Source organism: Homalodisca vitripennis, chromosome 1 (genome assembly GCF_021130785.1).
Source record: "Homalodisca vitripennis isolate AUS2020 chromosome 1, UT_GWSS_2.1, whole genome shotgun sequence".
NCBI classification, from domain to species: Eukaryota; Metazoa; Arthropoda; class Insecta; order Hemiptera; family Cicadellidae; genus Homalodisca; species Homalodisca vitripennis.
The window spans coordinates 127,242,499-127,260,581 of record NC_060207.1 but is presented as its reverse complement, the minus strand read 5'-3'; the positions used below and the strand labels follow the sequence as shown (position 1 = coordinate 127,260,581).

Sequence of the window (18,083 nt, the reverse complement as noted above, 5' to 3'; positions counted from 1 at the left end):
GTCTCATGAATCCTATTCTCACAAGTAGCATCCAGTAAAATTTGAATCTATTAAAAGAACCCTTCCGTTTCATGATGTTTTATAAAGCGATAGGGGATAATATACTCATTTGGAAGACTCTACAAGATTCAAAGAGAGTCAATAGTGTTACTTCCACAGACTACAAGTATTGTGAAACTGGTAATACAGTATAACATCCATATATTGCAGGCATCTACTGCTGTGTCGGGTCACGCTGGGCAAGTCATTCCTGCAATTCAATGCTATGAAGATGGCCCATGCTCCACCCGGCCACCACTCTGTCTTGGGTAGACCCAGCTGCGGTGGACTCAACTTTCCTGAATATGTTGTCTATAGGGGTGAACAGGTAATTTCAGATTTAAAAAGGATTCAGATTTGAGAATTAATTTATAAGATTTATCAATTGAATCTATTGAGATTTGCCGCATTACTAATGACACCGTTCATAGATACGTGTTTGTAAACATAATCAAACATCCCTTTGAAAGATTGGTCATTGGCTGTCACCCTCCTACCATGCATTACATAATGTGCCTACTACATGGGCTATGCAGCATGCACCACTAATATAATTCAAAATTCAATACAAACCTTTATTTTGTACACTATATACAAATTTATGCATTCAATATAATTTGTCATAAATAATTATTTCATGCGTATTTACAATGTAGGAGGTTAAACAAACAGTTTTGCAACATGACGGCATGTGAAATCTTCCTTACGTCAAATTACTAGTGGTCTTGCTAGTTTTTCCCTGTATGTTGTGATGATCAATTGATATTAGCGATAAGTCATGAACGGAAACAGAAGTGTCCTAGCCGAAGTGAGTTTTTTGTGAGCATTACTGTGCAATACTCCTCAATCCTATTAAAAATTAATAGATTTCCCTTTACATGAAAAAGTGACCCATGTTTAGTTTAAAATTATAGAGGATACCATTTATTTATAGTATTGCATACATTTTTACATGTCTGTTAAACAATTGCCTATTCAATTGGATCAACAAAAGGAAAGTAACTATTGATTTACTAGTTGGTTTTAGAAACAGTTGTTCTTCCATTGGCAATAAATGAATGAATGAAAAATTTCTTTATTGTTGTCAGTTGTACATTTTACATACAGTAGATCTTAAACTAAAATCAACAATAAAGCCCGAGGTAACAAAATACCTGTTCGGGAATTACACTAGTACACATAAAGAAACAGCAACTCGAAAAAAAGGACTGCCCTACCAGATCCTCGTAATGATACACTCTGAAACAACTATAACTAGATTAACTTCTAAAAAAAGTAACATTAAACAGAAATATATGTGAAATGTTGATCAGATGTTCAAGTAAATTATAATATAAAGTTACAATTTAAAAGTGTAATGATCATACTATAGTGTTGTAAAACCTGTCTACATCTTCTTCCAATAACAAAACATGCCGAAGCATTTTAACAAACTTATTTTTGATTTTACATTTTCTTAAATATTCTGGTAAACAATTAAAAAACTTTGGTCCTAAAAAAAGATAGAATTTCTTAAACATGGTTAGATGGGGTCTCGGAACTTGAACGTTTATTCTTCTCTGACTATAATGTGAATTTGCATTGTAAAAACTGCTGCTTTGATTATAAAATGATTTTAATACTTTATAGATATACAGATTTTTTATCGGTAACACATTTAAATCTCTAAAAATTGGAGCTGAACTCTCCATTTTATTTTTAAATTTTATTATTCTTATGAAATGTTTTTGCAGAGTAACAATTGGTTTGAGGGTTGTAATATAAGTTCCTCCCCAAATTTCTAAACCGTATTCAATTTTAGAATTTATAAAGGCAAAATAAACTTGTTTAAGCAATCCTGTATAGCATACCGTTCTAAGAGAATAAAAAAGTCTAACATACTTCACTAGTTTAGACTTAACTTCAGCTATATGAGATTTCCAATTCAACTTTGAATCTACCAGTAATCCAAGATACTTAATACTATCAACCTGTTCTAAGTTTGAACAATTACACACTATATTATTATTAGAATGACAACTCAAAACATGGTATTTAACAGGTGAAATAAAGGATACTTTTCTACATAAGTTAAATAATAAGTATTTGGTTTTAGGGCTCATTAACATGAAATTATTAGAAAACCACCATCTTAAAGCATTTACATCATGTTGCATACTCAGTTGTACTTGTGCTAGTGAGTCTGCTTTATAAAATAAAGCAGTATCATCCGCAAATGCTACAATCTTGCCCTTGAAATTACCATTGCACAAATTATTAATATAAATTAGAAAAAGAGGGCCAGACAAAACTGATCCTTGGGGTATCCCTATACTTAGTTTACCTACTTCACTGAAAGTTTTATTAGCTCTAGTTACTTGGGTTCTATCTGTCAAATAAGAACAAAACCATTGCAAAGCAATTCCCCTGATGCCTGCGTCATGCATTCTATTTAAAAGTACTCGATGATCCACTGTATCGAACGCCTTCATGACGTCGACAAATAGTCCAGCGCACACTTTTCCTTCATTCATGCCTGTGTAGACCTGAGACATGAAGTCCAATAAGGCAGCACTTGTATTTAACTTACTTTGGAACCCATACTGTTTTTTACTATAAAAACTATGTTTTGTAAGAAAATTCACTAGCCTCACCTTAACAACTTTTTCGAGTATTTTAGAAAATATTGAAAGTAACGCAATAGGTCGATAGTTGCCAGGATCTGATCTGTCATTTTTTTGAAGAGTGGAGTGACTACCGCATGTTTTAAAATTTTTGGGAACTCTCCTGTCGACAAGCTAAGATTTATCAAATAAACTAGCACGTCTGTAATTGATTCGGATATTTCCTTAATGATAACAGGTGTAATATTATCAAAACCAGGAGCTTTGTTATTTTTTAAAGATTTTATTATATTGCTTATTTCTTTGTTATTAGTCGGATACAAAAACATCGAGTCTTTTATTGCCACAGTATGGAAGATATTTTGGTGACAACTATTCATACGAGTGGGATTGGTGTTTTCTGCTTCTATTGTTTGTCTCAGGTCTACTGCAATTGAACAAAAGAAATTATTCAAAAAGTTGGACACCTCTTTCGGGTTTGAAGTTGTAATATCATTGTGGTTTTTCACCAGGTTTTTATCATTGTGTAAATTCAACCTAACTTGTTTGATTCTTCTATAATTACTAATGGGCAAATAATTATTGATGCTTTATCGTCAATTTCTCATCTGCGTTTCACTTCAAAGATAGAATATCACTAATTTATAAGCTATCATGTATAGAGGTCCCAACGCAGATACTACAGGTTCCTAAAGATTTACAATGGTACCTCAGTGAGTGTGTGATACTGGAAAGAAATGAGCTGTGGTTTTAACATCACGATTGGCCTCTGAACAGAGAGCTGCATTTTTAGTCCTTTATTGTTCTCTTTATTTATAAAAGATTTAGTAGGTCAGTCAAAAGGTGCAGTTTTGGAGCCAAATGAGTTAATTTGATGATGTATACTGAAAACATGGTGCTGACACTATCCTTCAACATATGATTAAACAATTGGAACATTACAGTGGTAATTAACATTGGCATGTAAATCTGAACAAATAGAAATTTGTTGTGTTAGGAAAGGGGCGAATGATAAGTGATTGTTTATTTCTTAGCCCTCGAATTACATTCAAGAAGAACTGGTAGCCTAATTGATTTACCATTTGTGAGTATAGGATTGATTTGGCGTTTTAGATGTTTCTTGTTATATTTTGTAATCTTATATGGGTTTGACAGTTTCGGCCTTTAGTAAATTATATATAAAAACCCAGATCTGAGTAATTTAGATGTATTTATACAATTTTTGAGAAGCAATAATAAAGTTGTAAAACACTTTTTAAATTTTTTATTAAAGAACAGTTGCAGGAAATGCCTAAAATTAGTGCTTTTTACATTTTTTTTTTTTTTTTTCAGGATACCATTGTATACATGCATATAAGTATCATTTCAATTCCTATATGACCAAAACAAAAAAACTAATTTCAAATAAATGTACAAAGTCTAAAAGCAAGATTTCAAGACTAAGTAAGATATATTGATTGTAAGAAATGTTACTACTTTCCTTTCAGTGTATTGCGCAGTTCTAGAAACTTTGTAACCTCATTAGTTTATAATGCATTATAGTTTTGTGTAAAAAATATATAACCTATACATTACACACACATAAACAAATATGACACAATTACATGTTTACAATTTTTCAACATCTTACAGCTTGTACTCTTTCAAGGTGTGATATCTTTGAAAGCATGTTCCTACATGCATATGGGGTTTGCCAGAGCATGTAGAGCAAATAGTATATTTTCTTCCATTTGGAATTTTTTGATTGCTGCACACATTACAATCAAGGCTTCTTGAGGCATTGTTTGTATATAGAAAGTGTTTCTTTTGTCTAGGCGTTCTTCGTGGTCTGATGATTAAGATCTCCCCTCTTTTCTGGTTCTGTTCAAATTCCTAGTGTCCCCTATCAATTAAAGTAGGATCTGGATGTTTTTTGTCTTACGTCCCTTTGTGTCAAGATTTTATGCATTGTAAAGTACAAAGGAGTGAAGTACAACTCATTCAACAGCTTAAACTAATTTTCTGTCAAAATTGTATGAGGTGTTGTAGTGATCTGCAGTATCCACACCTTTTATATTTTCTGTATATTTTGCAATAACGATTGGTTTCGCAATGGTTTCTTTAGCACCTCGGTTATTTATCCTTTCAAGTTCTGTTCCTCTGGAACCAAAGAAAGAAGTCAGCATAGAGACATTTCTTTTGTGTTTCCAGACTAATGTCATCAACCCGTTTACCAGACAAAAGCTAGCTGTTCATGTTGTTTCAATTTTTTTATTTTTGAGGTTTTTTAGATTTTATCTCTGGTGGAGATTTTTTCCAGTTGGTCATAACTATACCTGTTATATGATTTTCCATTTTGAGAAGTTCAGAAGCAAAGTAGTGTTGTAGATTCTATCTACAAAATACCAGAAGGATTCCCTGATGCAGTGAGCAACTTTTGTAGACGATGTACTACAATGCGGCTAGTAAAAGAAAGGTCGGGCTGAATCAAAATTGGTAGTACTTGATCCATAGTAGGCTTCAATTACAGTTAATATGCAGTGATTGATTTTGCTAAAACAAATTCTAAGCCCCCATTAAGTTGGTTTGGCTGGGTTGTAAGTCATGAAAGATACTTTCCCTCTAAAATAAATTGTAGACTCATCAACACAGATGTTTTGAATAGGATGTAATATTCTCTAAATTTATCTTTAAAATACCTTACAGTATTTTTTTGTTTGAATAGTTTAGACTATTCTATCAATGGTTGAGGAGGTGGATTGAGATTTATATTGAAGAATATCTACAAATTTGCTAAGGTCAAACACATCCTTAACCCATTCGTGACTGAATAAATTACTATAATTTTTGGACTACAGAACTGGATATTTTCCATGCTTTCGTGTAAGAACAGGTGCACATTGCATAACACTTTATGTATAACATGCTATGAATATTATACATTTACTCTAGTTATTCCTTGTTATTGTATGAACACAAAATGTTAGTTTTTTTTATATAAATATATTTACACCATTTACAAATTTTTAATATACATCTTTAGAAGTTGGTTCGGGTGTGAAACACCTCCCAGATGAAGTGGAACATGACACTTTTTACATTGGTACACTGTTTCACTTCTTTTCCCCTGTGAGTCACAAACTTTACATTTTCTTGAGGGCCTGGCTTTGGTGGTTGGAGGTATCTTTTCAATAAAATGCCCCCAAAACTTTCCTTGAAGGCGCAGTGGTGATTCTCCACAAGCGGGAAGCCTACCAAAGGGTTACCTGAGCCTAACAGGTTTCGTTACAGAAGTGATTGAACACATCTGATTCAGTGCAGTTTTCTCTTAACTACCTCGAAATGATAGGATTTATTCCATCATTGCCGGTAAAACGCATTGTACTAACAGTATTTGGTCCAACACTTCATGCAAAATCACAAGGCCTAGCCGGTGGGTTATCGTCACTTTCATTATCACTGCTGTCAACGTTTGTACCATCAGACATTTAATTATTTTCATGTATCATGTCATCTTGTTCACTGTCACATTCATCATAACCACTTCATCTAAAACATTAACAACGTAAGCCGCAAAATCATCCAAATTTACGAACACATCATTCCGGTTGCGAGACGCCATCTTGACTGTTTACAAACGAAAGAAAGCTGTTTTGCCAAGATGATTTGAGGCAATATCAGATGATTTTCAGCAACGAAGAAGAAGAAAAACATAGACTAGAATATTGAGAACAAAATATGCAGCAAATGTGAATGCCTCTGCGATCTATCGGCAATATATTCAACTACGTCGATGTCGTGTCTAGCGGACGGGCCCGTCTTTAGTCGTTGGGCCGCGCGAAGTGAAGGACGGAAACTGTCCGTCCAATGTCTTGAATGGGTTAAAAAGAGATGTTTCTAAAGCCATTCCTCAGAAAAAAAACCCTGTATTTCTGGTTTATTTTTCAATCCGATGGCCAATATAACACCAATAAGTGCCTGGAATACTGCAAGTGTTACAGATACCTAACTATGCCAAATGATTTCTCTTGCAAGGCAGTGCATGTTCTTATCTGTGTATTGGCATATCTGTTGGTTTCTGTTACTATGTTTTCCTATAGTTATCTGTAAAAAATAATTGGAAAAACTGCATTTCTGATTCCGGTTTCCTATCATGTGTTGGAGGTTTATACCCTGCTGTAGCTGTAAACTGAAAGATAGATAATTGTTGTTGTCCCATTTATCCCAATTAGGCTTATCGTTACATATAATAGCCATAGGTCTACTTCCATGTACATCTTGGTTAGACACATTGTGCATAGGTATATCTGTCTACAACTCTTGCAATCGTAGGCCTATTGGAACTAGTTGATGGCAAGTCACCATCTAAATTAGTGTTCTGAGAATCTGTAGTACCATTTTCATCATCGGTTAAAGTTTTCGTCATCAAATAAAAAAATCATCTTCAACACCATCAAAATCACTAAAACTACATATATTGTCATATGAATATTAATCTAAGACTGCACGTACTTCATGGTGATCTAAATAATCCTTTTCCATCGTAAAAACAATCAAACAATAGTATATCATTTAAATGAAACAGACAAAGTACTCTTTTACTCTCAAAACCAATAAAGTTTTCTTTAGACCAAGTGGAACTTACAGTATGTAAGTATGTAAGACCTTTCTGTCAAGAATTATCACACAAACAATTGGATAACAACACGATTTCAAGAAGGCTCTGTCAGGTCACCTTCATTGTGGCTTTATACTGAGAATTTTAACCATCCACAGAACACATTAGGCATCCTGTTGCAGTGAATATGTTAAACTACTGTACAGTGCTGGGGTGGGTGAAAAAGTATTGGAACTGCTGGGGAAATGGTAGAAATGCTGTGGTGCATGTGGCAGATTGACTGTTGGCTGTGCAAGAATTTATTTATTTATTTATTCATCAACGGTATCCACCATTTTTACAATAATAATTAATAATAGTTGAATAACACAATACAATATAGCCCTACTAATACTATATGAATACACAATAATATATGCATTAAATATGTGGACAACAACTAAGACAAAAAAAGTCAGGAGCTGGTGAGCAAAACAGCAAGTGTAACAAGACTAGTGTCCAGACAAGAAAAGAGGGCAACAATCAAAAATAAAACTTGAACGATTATAACAGTAAAATTTTTAAAGCAATAACAAGAGATAAACTTGAAACAAACTATAACAATATAATAAAAATTTTAAAAATAACAAAATTAAATTTCCTAAAGAAATAACAAAAGATAAACCTAGAACAAACTCCAACAACCAAGACAATAACAAACAAACAATGAGTTAGGCATACAGAAAGTAACAAAAGAGTGTAAAAATTTTACCCTAAACAGAAATTGCCATACCTATGATACCGCCACAAAAAAAGCCCAACTAGGGTTTCTTATAAATAATTTGAAACAGTTCATTTCTAAATCCAGTTGGCCTCATGAAGAAGTCAATCAGTGGAGCCACGTCACTGCCACAGCGGAGGAGTCTTGGGACCGATGAGCTATATGCATAGTATGAGGGCATGGATCTTCTCTGGAAGATTGTCCTCGACCTAGTACCTCTTGGGATGGAGTTGTCGATGTAGCTTAAGATGACCGGGCAATCCAGCACACCACTCACGATCTTGTTCAAAAACACAAGGTCGAGGAACTTCCTTCGGAGAGAGAGGGACTGCAAGCCAAACATGTCCTCCACTTCAGCCACTGGAGTGCCCAGGTATATCCAAGTCGTATTCCTAGGAGACGCACAAAACGTACCTGAACCCTGTTCAGCATCTCATTGTGGCCAATTTGATAGGGTGACCAAATTACAGAACCATATTCCAAAACAGGGCGTACTAGGGTCTTGTATAGATTGACCATGGTGATTGGGGATCTAAAGTCTCTAGTAGATCTTACAATGAAACCGATGAGAGCATTGGCTCTAGAAGTGACGTTCAAAATATGGTCATTGTAACTTAGGGAAGAGTTTAGGATAACACCAAGGTCACGCATCCTGAACACTCTTTCAAGCTGTTTGCCATTGATGCTGTAGTTGCAGCTCTTGCCACGATTGAATGTCATTACCCTGCACTTGGAAAGATTTAATTCCATGGAGTTACTGTTGCACCAATCACTTATACTGATCAATGATGATTGCAGATCTAGTTGATTTTGCTCACTAAGCACACAGGTATAAACTTTGATGTCATCAGCAAACATGGAAAATTTAGTGGTAATAACACCTCCAATGTCATTTATAAATAGATTGAACAGCAGGGGTCCAAGGTGGGATCCCTGCGGTACGCCAGAAACGACAGGATAAGGCGTTGATGTAGTGCCATCACATTTGACCAGAAACACCCTGTTCAGTAGATAACTTTCCAGCCACTTTAACAAGGACCCACAAATCCCATATCCATGCAGCTTTGCAAGCAGAATATGATGATTAACCCTGTCAAATGCTTTGGCATAATCCAGGTAGACGCAGTCCACTTGGTGACCGCTAACAAGCGCAGAAGTGACGACTTCCTGGAATTGAAGGATTCGTCACAGTCGAGCGTCCTCTCATGAATCCATGCTGTTCCATTACCATACAACGGCTAAGCCGAAAGTAGAGGAAGTCGAGAACAACACTTTCAAACACTTTAGCAATGGCAGGTTGAATAGATATAGGACGATAGTTCATAACATTTGCTTTGTCACCTGATTTGTGAATCGGAACAATATAACTCTGCTTGAGAACGGCAGGAAAGACAACTGATCTAAGTAAGGCCCCAAAATGCAGAGCAAGGTGTGGTGCCAAAATGTGAGCACAATGCTTAAGTACCAGTGGGGGTACGCCGTCAGGACCTGCTCCTTTGTGCTGATCCAATAACTCAAGCTTCCGTTGGATGTCTGTGGCAAAAACAGGACAATTAGAGATAGACATATTCCATTCAAAATCGAACGAAGGTGCGATGACATCAGAGTCACTATAAACTGATGTAAAAAATTCAGCAAAAAGATTGCATTTGCCATGAGCTTCATGTGCCTCAGCATTGCCATAAAACATTCTTGGTGGGAGATTAGAAGAGCCCTTTTGGCTATTTACATGAGACCAGAAGGACTTGATGTTTCCCGGGATGCTCTTCTCTATTCTACTTATATAATCATCATGACATTTGTGTGAAAGTATTTTGCACTCTCTCCTAGCCTTTTTAAAATGTTCATAGTCATGAAAGTCTCCTGATAGTTTATACTTCTTATGAAGTCTTTTCTTCCTTAAAGTTAAGATTTTAAGGTCCTTGGTAAACCATATTGGAAATTTAGTAGGATATATTACTTTTAGAGGAGTATTTGACATCACTACCTCACTAAGTTTAGAAAAGAACAAGTTGAATATTATCTCCGATTGGGATAGGTCTGTTAGGCTTGGGTAATCAAGGCTTTGTACCTGCCGAAAAATAGAGTCAAGATCACAGTTTCTGTAGTCCATGACTTGTTTAGGCTCCCTTGATGCAGATGGCAAATCAACAGAAAAGGAAATCGAAAGCGCAGGATGGTGTTTGTCTTCATGTAACAGAAGATCCTTAGCAGCAGTAACCTTAGTCGAAGGAATGGAGGATAGAACGAGGTCTAAGCAAACACCGCGGTAATTGCGAATAGAATTGTACTGTCTTAAGTCAAGTGTAGCCGCCAGATCAATAATGGGATGAGAGCAATCACTGCTCCCAGAGCAGGCAAAATTATACATATAAAGATCAGGCAAATTGAAATCACCCATTAACATTACATTGTCGGGGTTCCCCGCCTGCGCTGAGACCTCCTCGAAAGCATCACAAAGATTGGTGTAATGAGATGAGGGGCTATTTGGGGGAATGTAGACATTGCCTATAACAAAACAAGAAGAGGACTTGGCACATGACACAAAAACTCCTTCAAATGTGTTGATACTTGTTGATAACCTGCAGCTGTAGATAGAGTCCCGCACAGCAATCAGGACACCTCCTCCACTTGATTTGCGACTGGTAAGTAGAGATCTGTCACATCTGAAAACAGAATATCCTGACAGACCGAGTTCAGAGTCGCCAATGTCTGGTGCCAAATTAGTCTCAACAAGAGCAATGATATCATATGCACAGGAAGCTGCAGATCTAGAGAACAAATTCAACTTACTTCTTAGCCCGTTAACATTCTGGAAAAAACAAGTCAGCAGTTTTGGTGGCCCGTTGATGACTTCTAGTTTTTTTTATTTTTTGTAATATATGGTACATTGTTCCTGTATTTAATGACAAGACCTCTTTCCCCGCCCGATTCACGATCGTGGATTTCATTTTTCAGAAGGCGGAAATACTCTTGTTCACGTGGAGTCCTGTCCCTTGAGAGCTTTACAGCAGCGAAATCGTCATCCATAGCGGCAGAAGCTTCAGGGGTGAAGTTTTGCAGAACCAGTTTAACATCAAACTCACTACTCAGTACGACTTTTAAAGGTCTCGGTTTTGTTTTGTTAGTTACTTTACCAACTCGAAAAGTCTTCAAAGCAACGGGATCAAAGTTGGGTAGAAAGGTTCGAAGAAAACTAGTAGTAGTGTTGGTGTCATGCTTTTTTTCTGTTTTCAACATTGGAATCTTTTGATTCAATCAAATTGTAGATCATAAGATTAGAGGCACGACGAGCACGGTCGTTAATCTCTGCTATGGTTTCTTCAGCATTAGATGAATTGTTTAGTTGGAGTGAGGTGCTTATTTTATCTTCAAGTTCCACGATCTTACCCTCAACTGCAGACACTCTTGGCTCAAGGTTAGACAAAGTATTGTGTATTGCTGTAACCTCAGATTTAATCCCAACAATGTCTTTGGATATTTCATCAATTTTGCTGACTTTGTTTAAAAGATCATCCAATTTGTTGAGAACAGTACTCATCTGGACTGTGAGCAACTGTAGAGGCTGATTAGTGAGAGCTGTGCAATCGATTCTAGTACAGTACCACTTCTCATTATTATTATTTCCACTTAGACGCAAATATTCAGCTTTTGACATTTTAAGGCATTCTCGATGAAACCAACGATTACAGGCGCCATCACAGGAAACTCCCTCATCCGTGTCCAACACTTTCTTAACACACAATGGACAAGAAGAAGACATTATGCAGTATATTTAACTTAGCGTGGATGATATACAGAAGGCCGTGGAAAAAAAGTTGCAGCGCTCTTTACTCTGTGACACTGCAGTTCAACAAATGGAAATATGGAACGGAACGCAGCGGTTTTAGACTTTTAGTTCTTGTTAGATACAAAACAACGTACAGAGATTGTTGGCAAGCTTGTTAAATATGGATTGGGTAATGAAACATATAGCCACATTTAGCTTACGTTACTCTGATGCACAGTTGTTGAAATTTTAAGAAATGAATGTAATACAGTATTTGCAATATCGGCCAAGAAACGTAGGCACTAGAAAGAACAAAGATTAGTATCCGACATCTTGGAACGAAAAATCTCGTTGGAACGAAGAATCTCGCTGTACTACTCATAATATCTATCCTGGACTTAGGTCTCACTGGTAACATTATTAGATTTGAATTAACCCTAGAACTGTTAATCGACATAATTATGTCGGTTAATGCCGCTTTTGTGGTGTTAACCGTCAAAATTTTGTCGATCAAACATTCCCTCCTATAATTACTTTTTATAATATACTCCGGTAACGTATCGATATAATTCATGCACCATTGGATTCGGGAAGAAAAATGCTAAGGAACAGATGAGTTTTATTCCTCTTTGTATTATGGTTATGACGTAGCAAGCTTGTTATTTTGAACGTAAAAGAAAACGCGACGCCGTTTGTTGTGACCGCCATATTGCCGCTGCCGTTCTGTATCACTTTCGTGCCGAGCTGTGGATATTTGTAAGTTTTAATAGTTTTACGCGTGTTTTAGTGTCGTATTTAATGTGTAGTGTGTTGTTTGATGTCGTAGTAGTGTAAACATATATATTTTAGAATAAATCAATTTCTATTTACTGAAATATGTTTGATAAATTACCGGCTTTGTGTAGGCTATGGCAAAATGACTTGGCTAAAATTCATTTCACATAGTTTGTTATTGTTTTCACTTACTAAACGTTATTTATAGCACTCTTTTAGCTCTGAAGTAACTATTTATTTTTTGGTAAATAGATAGTTTTCACAATAAAATATATATTTCCTGTCATTTCTTTGGTTATATATAATAACTGTTTGGGTTATTCTCTATTTTTTTAATATCTTTAGTTATATTTATAGTTTTCTAACTACATAATATTTCCTATTACTTATAAACCATAAATTTATAAATTTTGATATAGTACAAGCTTTAGAAACTATTTTATATTTTGCTGAATGAAAATTTTTCGCAAAAGTTTTGAATAATGGCAAAATTTAACTTTTTTTACTTTTCAAAAAATAATTTATGGTAATTATTTCATTACTACTGTATATTCTATTTTATTCTAAGTAATAAAATATGCAAAATAACATGTATTCATAGATAAATGTATTTGAAAAACTTGTTTTACCAAAGTCTTACGTGTACACCCGATTTTCAGAATTTATACGCATCGCTGCTTTTTGTTCTATAGCTTTATGATGCTTTCATAAATGTGTATAATGTTTATGTTTTTCTGAAACTAGATAAAATTTGACACAGAATGGCTATCTCACTTATAAATATTTCTCACTATAACTTCATTTGCTAGGTATGGTCCCCCCCCAAATTTAAGAAATATTTTTCGTAAATTTTATATTTGATTAAAAAAAGTGTTTATTAGAAAATTTTTGATGGTTAATTTTACAATATAGTGCAATTCTACGTTTCATTCTGAACACAAAAATATATACTCTTATTTATATTGCTTTTATTTTATATTTTTAATAATTTTTTTAAAAAAACCTTGCGCGGAGCTCCAAAACAGCCCGACACTACAGGATGAAATGACCGCCAGTTCTAGGGTTAATAAGGCTGAAAGCCAAGGACTGTTACTAATGGATAGGAGAATCAGTAGGCTTATCTTGGAAATCTTCCTCTGATTTGAAAGGATGTGTACATAAGGACACATAAAAAGTACTCATATTTAGACATTTTTTATTGCACTACTATCTTTCTGAGCCAGTAAAGAACAATCCAGTTGTCTGTCCACTTTAGGTTGCAGAGTCAATGCGGGAAGCAGGGTTGCCAATTTACTTTTTCTAGACATTGTGTAACTATTGATATTGTATTAAGTACTATACTCTATATAGATGAGACACTGTTAGCTTGAGTGAAGGGAGGGAATTATCTCAGGTTTAGGTTTGGAGGATTTCTGGATTTTGCTATCCATTGGTTGCTTAGTTACCAAGTCATCAACTGTACGGGATTGCAGTCTTAGTAATGACTTTACTATTTTGTATTTATTTAAGTCTGTGATATTGTGTCTTGCTTACTGCATGTTGGGGAGCTGGTTATTTTTGTAGCCTACTTTAACATCTTGTATGTGACCATTGATTCTTGTTTGTGATCTATTGGTTGTGGCCTAGCATTGGGTTTTGGTGGAGTCAGACAGTGTCATCATTGTATGACATTGTGAAGAGACAACTAGAATGCTCTCTACTTGTTGGTTAAGATTGTAGTACAATCAAAAATTTAAAATTAGTTATGTGTAAAAATATACGTGTACGTTTATATATTCTGTCAAATCAATGGACCCTAGAAGATAGTTTTCAAGGTAAGCCTGCTGATTGTACTATCATCTAGTAACAATCCCTAGCTTTCAGTCTAATCTCATTCTCTTTTTTTTATTTCTCAGTCAAGAGTGCTAAGATGTGTGATTGTGATCCTTTGAATTTTTCTTAGATTGATTTGTTTGATGAGGTATGGTAATCACAGACGGTGGGCCACTTCTCTTTTCATTGTGACAATTAGATTGTCCTTCACAAAACAAATGGCACCACTTTTTAATTCCAATATAGTTCATATTGTCTTCTTCATATATATATAAAAACACAATTCATGATAAATTTCCACTGATTGAATTTTCTTTATCAAAAGATATCTAATGACGCTACATAATTTAAGTTGATGAGAGAGTTGATAAATTTCAGGAGTCTTTTTGAAAACTAGTGCAGAGAGTGTAGGATGGCGCTTTACTGAGATACCGCTAGATGCACATTGAGTGTAGTTACATAGCGCATGCAGATTCCACTACAACGTCCACCCATTAGGCGACCAGGTGCCTTAGCAAATTACTTTCGGAACAAATCTTGTAAACTGATATCATTGTCATATCGCAATGAATGGCTTATGAGTTCAACATCAAAATCACAGTCATCACTTCACTCTCTGAAAAATTTTCTAAAGTTTGAAGAAAGACTTCGGTTTTATTTAGTATACTTACATCATTGCTAGATTTGTTGTTATATAAATCATTCTCTAAAAGCTCAAAAACTTGGGACTAGGTAGGAGAACAAATTTTCCAGTAAGAGATGTTGGGACAACAAAGCGATGTTTAAGAGTGAAATGGAAAAAAACAATATAAAATGATAATTGGCAGATATGAATTTCTAAGATTACCACATGTTTCAGAAACTTTTGGAAACATTGTTTTTCCATCTGGAAATAAACTACTATACAGATATCATTGGAATGGCAGTCACAATGTCAGATGACATCCAAAATCTGAGTTGTAAGGATTCAAATCTTTGTAACCTTGTACTTTAATATACTTCACCCTATTAATAGTACCCAGATTTGTTCCTGTTTATGTCTTAACAGTGACAACACTATTCAAGCAATCCACCCTTTTATCTTTGACGGTTCATTCTCACATAATATATGTGAACATCAAATCTTGTTTTCTTGTTGTGCCTAATCTTTCACTCTCCTACAGATATTTTTTACTTCACATTACTATGTTAAAAACTGATTTACTGTTACAGGCGTATCCTGAGTATCTGATAACTTATCAGATAGTAAAGCCTGAAGACACGTCCGACATCAGGTGAAAATGGACATTCCTCTTTTGTGATATCCTAACAAACTGGTTGTGAACCTAGGAACAAGCTCAATATTTTGTTAACATTTGTTACAAACTATTTTTTAATGTGGACTGATATCTGTGTTGTGGTATATGTGGAACACTGTTTCAAGTGTTTTTATTTAATGTATATGTTGTATTAGATAATGAAAACTCGTACGCAATATTGGTGTATTTATTATTCCTTGTAAAATCCTTGTATAAAAAATGTTTGATAGTGGAGAATTATATTGAAATGGCTTTTTAATTTTGTGGTGTCTAGTGTCTATATTTTTTTTTTATTATAAAAAATTGTTCTTCATATTTAAAAAATGATGTTTCAGTGTATATTATTTAACATCAAGATTATTTAATTTGTCATGAAATAACTGAATATTTGTATATTCTTAATTAATTACGATACACATTAATTTTAATTTTTTTGAAGTGTAATATCAATAGCTGGAAATTAAAATTAAAGTCACTTTAATTTTGTATTTATTTTTATGTTCAAACTGTTTTGGAAATCATCGATACAAAGTTTTTTACAATTTTTCTTACTTTAAATATAAAACTCATTTACACACCAAAAATAGAGTCTGGCTATCTTTCAAAATACAAATTTCCTGTAATAAAATTTCAAATAAACATTCTTTACAAAATACCTCTTATTCTACTGTACAAACCTTGATCGAAGATTGCAGTTACTTAGATTCAATATTAAAATATATACAAACTAGTAACATTTACTCAAAAGTTAAAATTTCAAAATATTAATAAATTTGAAAAGAAAAAAAATTTAAAAATTACTCTAATAGTCTTCTGAAACACTTAAGTTACACATTGACCAACATTTAACAGGATACTTCCTACTTTAATATCTAAAATTGTCCAGACTCTCAAATTACCAACAGTTTTAATCTACAATGCAAATATTAAAATATAATAATGAAATTATACAGTGATTTAAGGTTGAGAAATGTTGATGATGGAGAAACACCACAAAAGAAAAATTAGACACACTTATTACTCTATTTCCGGAAGCTCACAAATCTATCGTACCTTCAGCCAGTTCATCAGCTTGGGCCTGGAGCAAGGAGATGGCGGTGTAAGTAAGATGGTCAAACCCCACTGATGAAACATTAATCAAAAGAATCGAGCAGGTCTGCTAACCGGAATTGGCTGCAGTTCCAATCCTGCCCATGGTCTACAGACAAACACCACACAAACAGGACACAAGTCCTGACCTGATTTCAACAAAAGTGCCTCGTCATGGGCCAATTGTTGCAAAGAAATTTTACTTTACTGTACAATAATAAAACATGCAAAATTCCAAAAATATTGAAGACATCAACTCCAGGAACAAGAATAAAAACTCTATCCTAGATATGATGTAGTGAAGCTCATCGTATCCAACAATAAGTTAGGATAAACTTGATAAATTACGTGCCTTAGATAAAGCAATACAGTAGTTTCAGATTAGAGAAATATAGATTTAATATTACATAATTTTACTGAAAAAGTATCATTGACCATGTTTGGCTGTTACATACTTTGCGTTAAATTTTATAGATTATTATAAACATGACAATTTAATTGATTTTAAAGAAAAATTTGAAATTATGTCATTATTGAAATTTTTACATTTGGTATACCTACAAGTTTTTACAGCACATTTAATCAAATTATAGTAATAACTGTTTTACACAAAGTTTTAAGAATTAAATAGTTATAAAAAAATCTTGATAGTAATGGCAATATTCAAACTGAATCTGATTTCAATATAGTGGAAATTTATTATTTTATACCTATAGTCCATGAAACATTCACTTCTGTTCATGATTTTCAAAAAGTGTTATTGGGAGCTAAGTGCTATCTGACATATAACCCTATTGAATATTGTTATTGGCTTTTGTAACACCCTGTATATTTGTGATCACGAAATCTCAAAAACCACAGAACGGACTACAATTAAATGTTGTACATACCTTAGTCTTGGGTCTTAGGTGCTCACTCTTGACATTTCGAGTGTGAACAGACGTGCGCCATGTCTCCAACAACTGGTGCAGGCTTATGCTGTACACTTTGACCACAAATAATGTTAGTAAACAAAAGTATGTTACTGACATGTTTAAAACTTACTTCTATGAACTCATGATGGCTGCAGAGGTGTTTTCTTACAAGTTTAAGCTGTTTCATAACAGGAAGCTATTAGTCTGCTATGGAGAGGAAGTTGAGGGGGTTAAAAACCAAGTTCTCTGGTGATCACATGAAAGGCCACTTAGATGTACTTATTCCTTACGAGCAACCTACAAAACTTGCTTCTCCAGTAGCTTTGCCCCCAAATACATCTTTATTGTGGCAGCAATTTTCAAAATTCCATACAAACGTCAGTATTTTATGAGTTGGTATGCAGAAGTCATTGATTCTCACGTGCCGG

At 34.4% G+C, this 18,083-nt stretch overlaps 1 protein-coding gene across 1 annotated transcript in view; it reads left to right on the top strand.

Annotated features, from left to right (window-relative positions):
* The window catches only part of LOC124353052 (poly [ADP-ribose] polymerase tankyrase-like), a 33,579-nt gene extending 17,751 nt beyond the window's left edge, over nt 1–15,828 (top strand). The window contains 2 exon segments of the mRNA XM_046802861.1: nt 211–367; nt 15,567–15,828. Of these exon segments, the coding sequence (XP_046658817.1) occupies nt 211–367; nt 15,567–15,632 (223 nt within the window). The 3' untranslated portion in view covers nt 15,633–15,828.
* The last annotated feature ends 2,255 nt before the right edge of the window (nt 15,829–18,083 follow it).